Source organism: Barbus barbus (assembly GCF_936440315.1).
Source record: "Barbus barbus genome assembly, chromosome: 9".
NCBI lineage: Eukaryota > Metazoa > Chordata > Actinopteri > Cypriniformes > Cyprinidae > Barbus > Barbus barbus.
The window spans coordinates 5,141,436-5,156,771 of record NC_136737.1 but is presented as its reverse complement, the minus strand read 5'-3'; the positions used below and the strand labels follow the sequence as shown (position 1 = coordinate 5,156,771).

The 15,336-nt window shown below is 35.3% G+C and overlaps 2 protein-coding genes across 3 annotated transcripts; both read left to right on the top strand.

Moving 5' to 3' along the window:
• Positions 1-2,406: 2,406 nt before the first annotated feature.
• Positions 2,407-7,764, top strand: LOC306874605 (uncharacterized protein). The gene is made up of 11 exons (XM_079424753.1): positions 2,407-2,680; positions 2,926-3,258; positions 3,345-3,635; positions 3,778-3,837; positions 3,956-3,991; positions 4,575-4,619; positions 4,708-4,743; positions 4,823-4,858; positions 5,515-5,553; positions 7,090-7,445; positions 7,653-7,764. The coding sequence occupies exons 1-11, from the start codon at positions 2,638-2,640 to the stop codon at positions 7,710-7,712; spliced, it is 1,335 nt and encodes a 444-aa protein (XP_079280879.1). The 5' UTR covers positions 2,407-2,637; the 3' UTR covers positions 7,713-7,764.
• Positions 7,765-8,931: 1,167 nt separating this feature from the next.
• LOC306874966 (programmed cell death 1 ligand 1-like) lies at positions 8,932-14,317 on the top strand. Of its 2 annotated transcripts, none has more exons than XR_013784675.1 (4): positions 8,932-9,043; positions 13,166-13,206; positions 13,476-13,802; positions 13,939-14,317. XR_013784675.1 is itself a non-coding variant. In XM_079425309.1 (4 exons), exons 1-4 carry the CDS (start codon positions 9,710-9,712, stop codon positions 14,058-14,060), a joined length of 540 nt encoding a protein of 179 aa, XP_079281435.1. In that variant the 5' UTR covers positions 9,637-9,709; the 3' UTR covers positions 14,061-14,317. The 2 variants fall into 2 exon arrangements, 1 of the variants encoding a protein (XP_079281435.1); XM_079425309.1 differs by lacking the exon at positions 8,932-9,043 and adding an exon at positions 9,637-9,759.
• Positions 14,318-15,336: the final 1,019 nt, after the last annotated feature.

Genomic DNA, 15,336 nt, shown 5'->3' with positions numbered 1-15,336 from the left:
GGTTCTTTGGCGTCACTCTTACTATAACCTAAATGGCATTTTATAAGTTGAATTAAACCAGAAGGAATCGCTTTTAGGACAGCATTGTATTCTTTAAACGGTATAAGGGGAAATTATGAGCTGACATAAATTTCTCATAAGTCAAAAAGTTAATTATAGTAAAGGTGGTCATGAGCAGGGACAGATTATGACGCACCGGTGGACTGATTATAGCCACCACCACCCCCTCCAAATTGAAATTGTGCAAATTTTTTCTTAAATTCAAATAGTAATGGATTTTATCTACACTAAGTGAAAATATCAGTATTTTTAGCGATATGTTATTTACACTAAGTGCAAATAGCTATAGATTATATTTACACTATGTTAAAATAGCAGTGTTTTCTGATATTTATACTACTTGTCGCAAAATAGTGGCAATTATCTGCACTTCAGTATTGTATTACATTATAAACCAGTATGCAATAATAACGTATTGAGTGTACATTTTTAATTATTTTCATTCAAATTATTAAATGCATGCCATTTTATTGATACAATAAAGCCCTCCCAGCACCTACCCTAACCCTACCCGATACTTTATTTTCAACTTTTTGGTTATTTCTTTAATTTTTATTGACACTATTGACTTGTTAGAGCTGCTTTACAGCAAAAATATAGTTGACTTTCTGACTTTGCTTGTATGCATATTCTATCTATCTATCTATCTATCTATCTATCTATCTATCTATCTATCTATCTATCTATCTATCTATCTATCTATCTATCTATCTATCTATCTATCTATCTATCTATCTATCTAGATAGTTTCAGTCACATGATTGGCTTGAAGACCTGGAGGGCAAAACATCCATAGAACTGCAGCACAAGCATCTGTTTCCAAGCCACAAATATTTAGATCATCTTTCAAAAGAATAAAACAAAGATATGTGAACAAAATGCAAGTTTTGGCAATTTGCAATCCATATAAAGCATCTGCGCAATATTTCAATCACTAAAATCAGCAGCACGTTCTAAAAATACACTAAATACACTTTCTTCCATTCACCTGAAAGAATACTCCAAATTCAAAAGGATAATTTAGACAACTTTGTACATTAATGACAAAAGTCAAGTTGTATGTGCAACACACACACACACACTATTTTAGTGTCTATTTTTTTTAAAGGATTTGTAAGAAAATATCAAATTGACTGAAGTGGTGGAAAAATACATTATGGTTAAACAGGTTCTGAAAATCTAATAAGCGGTAATTGTTGCCGCTTATTAGATTTTTTATATTTATTCAGCTTTGTAAATTATATGTTTGTGTAAATTCATGCAACAAAGTTTTTTACATAGCTATCAAAACATTTTTATTGCACAAATCTGTAAATCTTTGGCTGGGACAGATGAACTGAAGATAGTGCAAGATGATGTTTTCAATGCTATACAAAGATCTGATGTGATTCAACTTTGGAGAATTGAATACAGATGGAACAAAACCCATTTATCACCATAGCCAGAATGAATGAACCAAACTATTTTGATTGCACTGGTCACGATGAGCCATTCAGACACAGAGTACAGCTGGATCAAAAAAACTGGATATATCACAATCAATAACATCAGACCCACAGACTTCGGAATTTATAAACTAAATATCACCAGAAATTGACCAAATATTATCATCTGAGGTTAGTAGCTGAAATATTTCCACAGAATAAAAATCCATCAACACTGAACAAGTTAGATGATCTGAAATGACCAAAAATGAACCAAATCTGATCTTTTGTTTTTTACAGATTCCTTAGAAAACAGAGAGAGACAAAGGAGGAGAAGAGACTAAATCAGATGAATGGAGAGATTACTGAAAACACTTGTCATTATCCTTATTTAAAATAAAATGTCTGCTTTAAAACAGGTGAAATGTGTTTGAAATATACGCTGCATGCTGTTAAACTGTGAAAATTAATAATAATGAATTCATTAATGAGGGTTTATTTGACTTTACACTAACGTTTTGTTATTTTACAGTCGATATAACCTGCTACCATTTACTCTTGTTGTGATATTCATGTTATGAACATTGCATGTCTGTTACATTTTAGTGTTCGTTTTAATATTTTGCTCAGTGTTATTGAACGAAACAGTGATGTTTGAACGTTTTCTGCTCTCTAGTGGACAATCTAAAGGTTGCACGGTTTCAAACAGTGATGTGTATAAGAGATTTGCTCTGACAGTTCAATTTCAGCCTTTTTTATATAACATTTTAATAACAAAAAATCTTGTCTAATGAAATGAATTGTGTTGTATCTCAAGTGCTATGACTGGTAAGTCTTGGCCTAACACTTGAATAATATCTTGAGCTTTGACCTGGTGGCTATGGTTGACTAACACACCCATTCTCTCTCTCAAATAGTTAGATAGTCGGCGGTGAACTGTAGCCTACTGGGAGTTTCTGACGCTGCAGATTTGCTATGTTCTCCATGACAGATCCCGTTGGGAAGTTCCATTTACTTCCGTCTTTTGATTGGATTTAGCCCACTGATTTCTCAGCATTTAAATCAAGAACATTTCGCGTTTCTGAAACTGATCGAATGCTTTGAGACTCTTTGACAGCTAAAATGGACAACTTTTACTGATCTTTACAGAAACATGGAGGCGTTTGTTTTATTTTTTGTTACGTTACTCGTGAATGGTGAGTAGATCTAAATGGTTTTCGAGACTTAAATATCTAAAATGATTTGAATATAATATATATTCAATTTCTGAAGTAATATTTTGATCTGTTTTATGAAGCTTAAACTCAAAAAAAGCTTGTGCTGATGTCTGCCCAATGCACAAAAGCACCATAAATTTGGACAATATTAACCATTAAACAAGACTCAGTGATCTCAGTTGGATTTGTTCAGCTTAAGTTTTAAAACTGTCTCTGTTCTGCAGGTGTGTTTGGTGAAATTACTTCAGTGTTAGTGATGGAGGGAGATGCTGTGACTTTATATAATGATGTTACTGAAATGCAGAAAGCTGATCTGATACTGTGGACGTTTGGATCAGACAGCACTCGAATAGTTCAGATCAACAGAATGGCCAATAAGATCTCTATATATGATGATGTTCTTGATGGGAGATTCAGAGACAGACTGCAGGTGGATCATCAAACTGGATCTCTGAACATCACAAACACCACAACTGAACATACTGGACTTTACAGATTTTTACAGATCATTGACGGAAAAGAGGTCCTGCCCAAGAAATTCAGTATTATTGTTTCTGGTGGGTAGTTTTTGAGATGCATACAGTTTGATTTTATTGCATCACATTATATATCCATTATAGACTTTTTTCTCTCATGTTTTCAGCTCGTCTGCCGGTTCCTGTCATCAGCAGTTACTCCTCAAACTGTTCTTCATCATCATCATCATATTGTTCATTGTTGTGTTCAGTGTTGAATGTGAGTCATGTGACTCTCTCCTGGTACAAAGGAAACAGTTTATTGTCCAGCATCAGTGTGTCTGATCTCAGCATCAGTCTCTCTCTACCTCTGGAGGTGGAATATCAGGATAAAAACACCTACAGCTGTGTGCTCAACAATCCCATCAGCAACCAGACTCAACATCTGGACATCAGTCAACTCTGTCACACATGTGCAGGTACAGCAGCGTTTTTTTAACAGAGCTGGTCATATTAATGTACGTCAATGCTGATATAGTATCTCTCTTTCCATTATAGCTCCAGATTTGTCTGCAGTTCATATAGTGCTGGTTTGTGTTTGTGCTCTGGCTGTGGCTGCAGTTTTGTGTGGTATTTATTATTACTGTCAGCACAAGACACGTAAACAGGCAGATAAAGGCGGTATGTGTTACTTGTAGCTAATTTAAAAGAAAAAAATAAGAGTGCAAAATATTCTTTTGTAAGAAAGTTTGCATTTACTTCTCCATAATTGTTTAAATTATGCCATTTTTTTATACAGATGGCCCTGATGGAGAGGAACTCGAGAGCCTAAAAAGTGAGATACAATTTAACTATGTATACCGATTCTTGTGTTTTTGATGTAGCTTCATTCTTTCTACTTAGACAATAAATATAATCACAAAAAAAGTTGTAATATTATAGCCAATGCTGGGGAAAGTTGCTTTTAAAAGTAATGCATTACAATATTGTGTTACTCCAAAAAAAATAAAAAAACTAACTGCGGTACTTAATTACTGTTTATGTAAAGTAATGCATCGCATATTTGTTTTTTAATAAGAAAAAAAGCCAAAAGTTATATTTTTGGCAACTGTAAAGGCTCTTTAACACCAAAAGTGAAACGAATAAGCCTCAGATTGAAGGAGGTGCCACTGCACTTATTCCCAATTTCTCCTAACGTGGGTACAGTAGAGGTATCAGTCAAGAAATGTGAATAAAGTATCTTGCATTACTTATTTGATAAACTAACTAACTTAAAAGTATTGCTACTTTATTAGTTACTTGAAAACAGTAATCTGATTACATAACTCGCATTGCTTGTAATGCGTTACCCCAACACTGATTATAGATAGGGATTACAAAAGATTTAATTGAATCAAGTTATGTTATTTTTATTAAAGGTGTAGTTCCTGAAAACAATGGGGATGTTCATCAGCCAAACCATGGTACGATACTGTACTACTGAATTTGGGTGTTTTGTTCATAACAAAAACCAACATACCAAAGACCGATATTTGTGTTTGTTTTCAGCAGACAGGGAATCGTCTGACGACAGACATTCAAAAAACGGTAAATTACTGTACAACTTTGTGTACTTTACAATTACAGTGGTGTCCTATATTTAAGTCTATGATTTTGGTTAAAACAGGTGCAGTTCCTTTATTAGCTGTGGAGGTAGATGGAGGTATGTACTCTGAATGTTTAAAACACCTGTTTTTATATGTTTAAAAAAAATGTATGGTTATGAGAACGTTAGACAAAAAAATGTAAACGTTTAAAACATCCAGTTTGTTAAATGTTTAGATTTTTTTCTCGTGTATGAGAAAACATTGAAGGAACATTCTGTTAATGTTACTGGAAAACTACCTCTGAGAATGTTCCCCGTTATCTGAAACCAAAGAATAAGGTAAGGCTGAAGAGGAAACGGGATGATCTGGTTTATATATTGTTCTCAGATGAAGGGTGTGACTTAGATGCAGCGTGGGTTGCAAACACACTCCTTCAAAAGCACACTGTTTTTTGAGAATAAGCCTTTACTATGTAAAGATATGCCATATTTTCAAATATATATGTCCGTTAAATACATTTCAATTGTAATAATATTTCACAATACTACTACTTACAAAATATTTTATATTGTATCACATAAATGCAGCCTTGGTGAGCAGAAGACATAAAAAAAAAGAATCATAATGAATCCAAACTCTGTTTTTTTTTTTCTCTCAACAATGCAATTTTGACTTGGTACGACTTAATTTCCAGAAAACTGTGCATGCAGGATCTGTGTTTGTGCAGATCAGCATTTACAACAGATTAATATTTGTGTTTTGTTTTCACCAGGTGGGAACACGTCTGTTCATGAGGGAGATTTAGAAACTAGTAAGTTGCACTGGATTTGTTCATTTATTGATGCTTTTACCTAAAGCTGTTCATCCTAAGTAAGGAGTAACTTGATGAAATACACAGTTATCAAAAATGTACAACCTAGTGAAGATACCTGGAGAGATCCATGTGGTTCAGTATGGAGTTTGATAGTGTTGAAGGCTGCATGAAGATGGATAATTGGGGCTTCGTCGGTGGATAGTGAGGTCGTTCTATGAGAGGAAATAGTAAACTGAGTGTTTAGTGTTGGTTTTTAGCATTCGGGTTACCTGATGTGGCAGCGAGGACTAGATGTGTCATGTAGAAAAATGGGGAAAAGAGATGAGAGGAAATAGACCAGGGGTTTTCAATCACCTAAATATTTATAATCATAATTTTTTTTTTTTTATACTGCCAAGTATGGTGACCCATACTCGGAATTCGTGCTCTGCATTTAACCCATCACAACTACAACACAGATTTCTGCAGGGAGCTATTATCACACAGAGAGTCGAGTGGTGTATTAGGTATCACAAATAATCAAACCTGCTTGGTTGGAGTTGTGGGAGAAAGAGGGTGTTGCTGTGTCCTCTGGGCAAATCCAGGTCTGAAGCCCAAAATGCTGATCTTTACTGAGAAATCACACACTGTTCAAGAGTCCCAGAAGAGGTGAAAAGAAACTGTAGGCTTGTTGGATCATGTTGCTCACGTACAGCACAGTGCTTCCTCTGTGACATTTGTCTGCCATTTAGATTTTTCTTTAACTCCTCTTAAGCCCAAAGTATACCTCACTTTTTACGTGTACGCGAGGGTCAGCATACATTGCGCGTGATGTGAATTTCATCATCAGAATAGTACGTGCACCACTGGAGTTTTGCACATACGAACTGACTTGTTTTTGCACTAATCAGTTGTTCCACAAGGTGGCAACACTGGCCCAGGCCGTTGTTTTACAGTAGAAAACAAAAAGAAAGTACAAAGATATTTTTATCAGTCATAACTTCTGGACAAAAATACAGCAGACGCTTGACAAAGATGATGCTTTCTAGAGCGCATGTGTCAACCGCCTGCGTTCACGCACTCTTTAAAATGGAGTAGACTATAAAAGGATATGCGTTTGAAACGTACACATATGCTATGAAGTATACTTTGGGCTTTATGCGGTTGGCCTAATTCAACTGAATACGCATGATACTAAATAATACCTGGGTATGTCTGAACTGCCATGTGTGTTTAGAAACTGAAATTACGAGCAAGAAATTATTGTTATATGGGCTGTAGGAAGTCGCAAGGTTAGTTGGACAAGATTTTGTTTTCATCCAAAGTTGTGAATAAAATTGTAATATTGCATGAAAAATTTGCGAATAAAACACGGTTTCCATCCCACGTTTTTCCATGGTCACTTCCTGAGAAACTTGAACAGAAAACCTTAAAATGTGCATCTTGTCGTTTCTTTCCAGTGTTTTTAATGCGATACCCCAAACTTTGCATACAAATACGTGGATGGAAACAATTCAATCTCCATCTGAAAAACTGTTTCTGTTTGTTCTCCAGGTGTTTTTCTTAAGGAAGATAAAATCACATCAATGCCAGTGATTCAGGGACAATCTGTCATGCTACACACTGATCTTACTGAAATACGGGAAATTGACGTGATATGGTGGAAGTTTGCAGACTCCAAAAAACGCAGTTGTGCTAAATTTGTTTTAATAGCTACACTGAATAAAACAAATAACGAGGTCTACCTATATGATGAAGCAATTCAACAATTCAAAGACAGTTTGAAACTGAACCACAATACCGGCTCTCTCACCATCACAAGCATCACACCTGACCATTATGGATATTATAAACAATACATCACCAGCAAAGAAGAGATGGTCATTCATACGTTCAGCGTCGTTGATCATGTGAGTAGGTCGAGTCTTTTAAAGTAGTATTTGTCTTACTAATAAAGAGAGATAAATATAGTTTTATGCATCTTTTTTGAATTATGCCGTCTTTGTCAGCATGTCATAATTTGTGAATAGTAAGTAACTAATCGCTGTAGCGGGGGACTCATTTTATTATCACATTGATAAAAACTATTTCACTATTTTTAACTTCTTTTCTTACAGAACCTAATGAGAAGAGAACGGACCCAACGCCTTCTCCAGAGAAGTTACACCTGCCCATGATTACAACAGATGACCTAGGCTACAATATATAAAGACTGGAATATTATCCGCATTTCAATTCCGTGTGTGTGTGTGTGTGTGTGTGTGCACTTGGATGGGTGAAATGCAGAGCACAAATTACAAGTATGGGTCACCATACTTGGCCACAAGTCACCTCCTTGAAAAAGTATTGAACACAACCTAATGAGAAGAGAGCAGACCCACAAGAAAGGGAGTTGCAAAAAGGCATAGAAAGCCAATACACCAGCTGAAATCTATCAGTAATTAGAAAGCAATCCTGCCCCTTGTCAGTGGAAATTAATACGAGCTGCATCAGTCCCAACACCTACAGTACCAGGATGATGAAGATGAAAAGAGTGGACATTTCAGCAAGACAATGATCCCAAACACAGCCAAGGAAACTCTCGGTTGATTTCAGAGAAAGAAAATAAAGCTGTTAGAGTGGCCAGCCAATCACCTGACTTGAATCCAATAGAAAATAAGAACTAAAGATAAGAAGAGGCCCACAGAACCTTCAAGAGTTGAAGACTCACACCTGAGCAATGAATGAGACTAGTTTCTCCAAACATGAGCCGTCTTGAAGCTCATATTACCAACAAAGGCTTTTGTACAAAGTATTAAATACATTTCAGTATAGTTCAATACTTTTTCCATGCCATTCAATTTTATTACACGTAACTTAATTTCTGAACTTATTTGTATTGTTTTCTTTGTATGTATGGTTGATTTAGGTTATTTACCGACATCTGGTGGAAATTTCAAGTCAACAGCACCTTTAGAAATATATTTACTGAGGAAAAAATGGTGGCGTGTATATATATATGTAAATAAAAATAATATATATTTTTTCAAATCAAAAATATGTTTGGTCCTTTGTATGTTCAAAAGATAGCACATATTTAAAGAAATGCATGCTGGTGGTTTGTAGATTATGTGCTGAACTGCAGTCGAATTGAACTGTCCCTTAAAATTGATTTGAATATGCATTGATATTATTAAAAAACGACGGATAAGAAAATAATGAGTAAAATGAACATTACCAATCCTCTTGACATACATTTTCACATGCTGTGTGAAGAAATGGATCAGGTTTTTTCAGCTCAAATGCATTGTCGTCAAAGTTATTAATGCAAATAGAGGTTATAATATTAGTCTATTAGGATTCATTTCTTTTAGTTGATAAGTAGCCTATTGAGTTGCATGTAGAATTGACTTTATCGCTCCTCCTACGAGAGGCGACTTTCACTTTGCAGAGAATCAAGGGTCTGTTTTTGTCTAAGAGATACGCTGTTTGAGGCTTATTTTAAGAAGCATCACACGACGTACCGACGGTAAGAAATTCAACAGTTTAATATAGCCTAACAGACCACCAGTCTTGCATTACAATACTGTATTATACCGTGTACTCGAAGGGTTTTGAGACGTGTAACATTGAATGTCTTCTGGGCATTTCAAACTTCAGAAGATGAGATGGCCGACATCAACTTGCAAACTGTGGATGCGTCACATTCTGATAAGTTACTTAATGCAAATAGTGCTAATTGTAAATCTGATTCGGTGTTTTGCGACAGATGTTAGCTGAAGTTCGCTTTTATTGTGAGCGCCTTTGTGAAGATTCCGCACCGCTCGCTCAACCCAACATGTCCTTTGGTCATTTGCTAGTTCGAGAATCTGTGGATTGGAATAAGCAAAGTTTGTCTAATGTTTCTAAAAGCAAATTCTAAAATCCTGTAAAGATTGACAGACATTTTAATCAAGACCGCATTTCCCCAATTTGGTCTTTTAGAAAGTGTATTTCTTGTATTAACGCCACAAAATAGGCCTAATACTTTACATGCATTTCATCTTGTGTGTGCTTTTCATGAGGGGACATCACCAGAGAAATGTTATGTTAGAGCGTGATCTAAACGGGGTGAGCGGAGCGTTTGCTTTGGTCGGAGCGCGCGCCCACAACATGCTCTAGTGACTGAGAAACGTGTGTCGCACGTGTTTGATTGATGCTCCTGAATCTGACAGGAAACCTCACAGACTACAACATGAACGGACGGTAATACTTTCTCAGCGTACTGCGCGTTGTTGAGTTTAATAGGCTGTATCTCACCTCAGTGTTGGTTGTCAGTGTACAATGTTGCCTACTCGTGAGATTTGGATTCGGCTTGTGACAAGTTAATACTGAGTCGCAACGTGGTAGGATGACACTGATTTATGTGTCTTTTCAATGGAAATCCGCCAATAAACACACTGTTAAAAACAAGACGTGCAAATTAAGTTTCGCGTCCAGATGCGTTCATTAGTTGAACTAGGACTGTCAGATTTTATTATTTATGCTATACAAGATGGCACGTGGGTTAGGTGCCTAATATTTTAAAATTAACACTAAAAAACGGAGATTATAAAATGACTTAAACCAGAAATTGACTGTACTATTCAAAAGATTTTAGATTTTTTTTTTTTTCTGTATATTATTTTGAGTTGGCACTAATAAATAGCATAACAAAATTTGCGTATAGGCCTACCTCATTGTTGATCACTTGGGAAGTAAAATGTAATTGTTCAAAGATCAAATCATAAAAAAAAATGTTTGTTACTTTTACAAATCTAAATTAACATAGGCTATTTCAAATCATATTTTGATAAGATATTTTTTAAATAAATGCTCTAAAAACTGCTGGGTTAACAACACAATTTGGGTTATTTTGGCAACCCAGCGCTGGGTCAAAAAGGGACGAACCCAGCGCTGGGTTATTTTAACCCAACAAGTTGGGTTGTGTTTAACCCAGCATGCTGGGTTGCTTTTTTATGGTTTAAAATTATTACATGGCTAGGCTAAAATGATCCCAAATCAAGCTAGGCATTAAACCTACAAATCTTGTTCATTTTAAAATCACACAAATAATGACTTTCAAAAGGTAAATATTTATTAAAAACAAGAGAAAAGTCAAAAAAATAACATGCAAGAAGAAATGCAGAAAAGTATGGCATTAACAGCTACAGAGTTTATAAATGAAGCATTGAACATTTGTTGAATATAACTTCTGATCAAATTGGACTTTTTTGGTAAATGTTATATATTGCATAAAAATATACAAAAACACTATTATACAATAATTGTACAATTAGTTAATAGTTAAGTCCTTTACAAACTATTCTGGCATGACATTACACAAATAAACCACAACATTAACACTGATATTATAACATTCAACAGATGCATGTGTGTGTATGAATGACAGCGTGTAAACTCTTCTACTAAAAAACACATTTAACATTTTGTTTTTACAAATTATACACTTACAGTTTATTTAATATGCCATGAATACTGATCATGCATCACTGTCAATTTTCATGATCTCTTTAGCATAATTGATGTAGTCATGAAGAAGCCCCATCAGCACAGCATCCAGGGCAGCGTCCTCCTTTAAAACCACTGTTGCATCAGTTTGGGCCAAATGTCATTCTCCTCTTTGACCAGCATTCATCCCAGTCACCGCCTGTTCTCCATCGGTGGCCTAAAAAGAGAAAAACATTTGAAAAAGAAAACATTTAATTATTAAACTATCCATTTTCAGATAGAAGTGCATCCACATCAGTAAGGATTGGTAAATAGTCTGTTTTATAATTTCATCCACTTTGTGTGGATGTTTAATTTCTCTGTCTACCACACGCTATAATGGCAGCACTAGTGTGAGGGCATGTGATATTGTTTAAATAAATATATTGTTTTCAGAAAGCTACTTCTTTACTGAAACATTAACACAGACATGACATTCACATACCTCACAATCTTCCATGTACGTGGAGGGCTGCTCTTTAAAGGGTTAGTTCACCAAAAAATGAAAATGGTCATAATTTACTCTCCCCCATGTTGTTCCAGACCCATACAAACTCAGATTTTTGGAACACAAATAAATATATTGAATATTCTCTTAAGCTTTGTCCTCCATTGCAAATCTGGGACCAATATTTTCTTCTGAACAGACATGTTCGCTATGATATAATTTAAGGTTTATTCATATATAAATATTGGAATGGATTACTTCAACAATAACTGTATTTATGAATCTTAAATACTGATTATCTAGACTCTCAATGGATTAACAAAAAATTATGAGAGAAAATTTTAAATATATTAATTTGTGTTCTAAAGACAGACAAAAGTCTTTTTGGAATCACATGAGGGCAAATATGATTTTTTTTGTGTGTGTGTGTGTGTGTGTAAACTATTCCTTTAAGGAAGGAAAACCAATAATGATGACTCTCCAAATCAGACAACTCCAAAGTTGGTTTGAGTTATTCAATGAAAAACACAGATATCAATGGTTTACATAGAATATGAACACGTAATCACACTGTTGTTGCATCAAAATGTGAAGTAAACAGACAGGAGCAACTTTTTTTTACTCTTTGTAAAAAAATAAAAAAAAATAAAAAAATTGATAACATGGGATTATGAAGTTTACTTGCCTTATCTTTCCCTCTCTTCTGAAGAAGTTGAGAATATCGCGTCCTCACACAAGCAGGCTGCTGTGTCGTTCCCGGCGCGGCCATTAACACACAAGCTCAACAAGTCTGAAATATTACATGAAAAACATTACTTATAACAATTATCACTTCATCAGCCTCAAAATAATGAAGATAGTCTTTATTACATAACGCTGTTTCCTTTAGGAAACTACATTCAGTTTAACCGCGAAAAATAAGAAACAAATTAACATGTAAATGTGTTGATAACCGTCTATTAACACCCCAAAAGGAGCAGATGATGTAAAATCTTATGTAAATATGACATGAGACACTCACGGACGTTATATTAAAAGTATCTCTTCCCTTCAGTAAAAAAAAAGGCCGTTAAGACGTTTCTGATCGAGGCGAAAACCGCATCCGCGTATTTTTCAATATGAGCTCTTTTCGGACTAATTTCCGCCTTCCATGAAACCTCAAAATACTCCGGGACATAAACTATGAATTATGACTTTACATTTTTAATCTTTACTTACCATAACGTCTTTCACTCGCTTCTTTCAGGCGGAGAAAATGGGGGCTTCTCGCGCTGGTGTCGTCCGATGTTGACGTGACATGCGTGCTCTTTCACGTCCGCGTTCCCAACCCAGGTTATGATTAAGACCAATTTTCAACCCAAAATTGGGTTAAAACAACCCAACGTCATACCCAGCGGCCTCAACCCAGCATTTGGGTTGAAAAAACAACCCAGCGTTTTTTAGAGTGTATAGAAAACAAGAGATGGCCAGTCCTGTGTATTATGCAATGACAGTTTTGATTGTTGTTATGTAACTTTTAGCAACAACAAACTGACCTGCCTTTAGCAACTTTCCTTGAAAATTAGATGGATTTGAAAATAAGTCAGCTTCACTTTTTCTGTATGCCGACAGGTTTGTATTAGGTTTGTTTGTTTGTTTAATTAAATTTGAAAAATTTTTCTTCATGGTTTACAGATGCTGCTTCATTTATGTGTTTGTACTGTTAACCGGTTCAGGTAAGAACAGAGCAAAGCCTGTCCAAAGGTTTGAAACCATTTTTTACTTTGTAATTTATGCTTTGTTACATTTTTAATTGCAAACTATCAGCAAAACTGTTTTAGTTCAAATTTAAATAGAAACATGAAACTGAGCATCTTCAGAAATAGTGTAATGATCTAAAATACAAAAATAAAAAATCAGAATTGCAATGCCGTCTCAAACTTTTGGACCTCACTCTAATAGTTAAGTAAAGTTATGCAATTCTAAGAAAAGTTGTGTTTTCTAGCCTCTCTCCATCAGGTAGTTGAAGGCACTGAAGGAAGCTCTGTCATCTTGAAGTGCAGTCAAAAAAGTGCTGAACTTGAAGAAAAACATCTGACAGTCCACTGGAGACACAACGACATCAGAAATGTATTCGATATTATCAATGGAAAAGCTTCTATAAAGGAACAGGACTCAGCATACAAGGATAGAGCAGAAGTTTTACCTGAGGAGCTTAAGAAGGGCCGTGTCATTCTCAAACTCAATGATCTTCAGCTCTCTGATGGAGGAACATATCTCTGTTTTGTCCCATCTCTGGGAATTGATCACAGTACACAACTGGTGGTCAAAGGTGTGTAATAACTCCACTTTTGGTCATCAGTTTTAGTTTCTGTGTGTTAAGTTGAACGTGTTTTGGTCAAAGCAGCTAGTTTTATAAGTGTACAGTTTGTTTTTATTGTTAATTGTTTGTGGGTTTGTCTTAACAGAAAGATCATTCATAACATACACAACTGCTCAAGTAAGATGCCATGGTACAAAGCTGGGAAGGACGCTGCACCTCCTAATTCCTTCATCTGGATTTATTGTACTTCATTTGATTGTACAATGATAAAAATGATTGTGTGGTGTAGTAAATACTGCAGAAAAACAAATGTGATTTCTACATGAAATAATTTAGTTCAGGCAAGAATAATAATAATAAAAAAGAATAAATTCAATATTAGTACTCAATTTAAGCTTGTAGAATTCAAAGTTTGAACTTGTGAGTCTATTTTACTTAATTCAGTATTTACTTTACCATGATTGCTGCTAAATATGACTCCATTCAGACTGGATCTGCACTGATTTTATTGGGTACTATATATAAAAAAAAAAAAAAAAAAAAAAACTTTTCAGCTGTATTCTTGTATTCTGTGTACTGCACTAATGTTTTTCACTCTACACACTGCGACTGAACATTGAAATGAGACCTGAAGATTAATATATTATAACTTTTACTGAAGTATTTCTTAGTAAAACATCATTTAAATGAAATCAATAACGAATGGAGGAATTTACGTTTATTAATTTGAGTTTAAAGTATTGTAAATAAATGAGTAGCTATAAGGGGCGACGGAAGATTAGCCCGAACAGTTCAACATGCACTTCCACTTCTTTCAGCTTATTGAAAATGCATGGTCTTTTATGACTTCAGAAGCTGTTTACGGAAAACATCGACTTGCAAACACATCTGTGATGGTGGCGTCACATTCCGAGATATTATTTAACGCAAATGTAAATCTGATTTGGTGTTTTACGACGCATGGTGCGTGTCTCTGTTTAAAAGCCAATAGAAACCGAAACCGAAACCAAAATGGTAGCGCAATAATTCTTTTTGCATACAAAATCAGAGACGTTGCACATTCAAATCAAGCCTACAGCATGCTCCTGTTGCGTTGTTTTCACCCTCTAACGAGTCTGCACAAATTGCATAAAATACGCTTTCAACAAAAACACATTGCACGTCTTTGCACATGTTATATAGATCTGAGGTTGCTAGTTACCTTTTCCTACGACTACTATGACGTAATCACGTTCTGTGCACTATGACCCCAAGGTTTGTAGCTTGCGGTGACGTCACAAGCCACGACATTTGATTTTCATTTGCTGTACGTACTATTCAATGCGTTTTATTAATCACTTTCTCTTTATCATTGCAATCTGTTGCTTCAGCTTTTATTTTTCACGAATACACACATATGCACCTTTACAAATACAAGCACAAGCACACACTCGCGTGCATAATGTCACGACTGCATGAAAAATAAGTACATGGACGCAGAGGTTTTGGCGTTACTAACGTTACTCGCGTCCGACTGCTCATCTGCTCCAGATTCTGTTTCTAG

Coding starts and splice junctions, on each gene's coding strand:
- LOC306874605 (XM_079424753.1), top strand. CDS start 2,638: ATGGAGGCGTTTGTTTTATTTTTTGTTACGTTACTCGTGAATG. Junction 2,681..2,925: donor TGTTACGTTACTCGTGAATG/GTGAGTAGATCT, acceptor TCTGTTCTGCAG/GTGTGTTTGGTGAAATTACT. Junction 7,446..7,652: donor CGTTCAGCGTCGTTGATCAT/GTGAGTAGGTCG, acceptor CTTTTCTTACAG/AACCTAATGAGAAGAGAACG.
- LOC306874966 (XM_079425309.1), top strand. CDS start 9,710: ATGCTCCTGAATCTGACAGGAAACCTCACAGACTACAACATGAACGGA. Junction 13,207..13,475: donor TGTACTGTTAACCGGTTCAG/GTAAGAACAGAG, acceptor TGTGTTTTCTAG/CCTCTCTCCATCAGGTAGTT. Junction 13,803..13,938: donor TACACAACTGGTGGTCAAAG/GTGTGTAATAAC, acceptor TTGTCTTAACAG/AAAGATCATTCATAACATAC.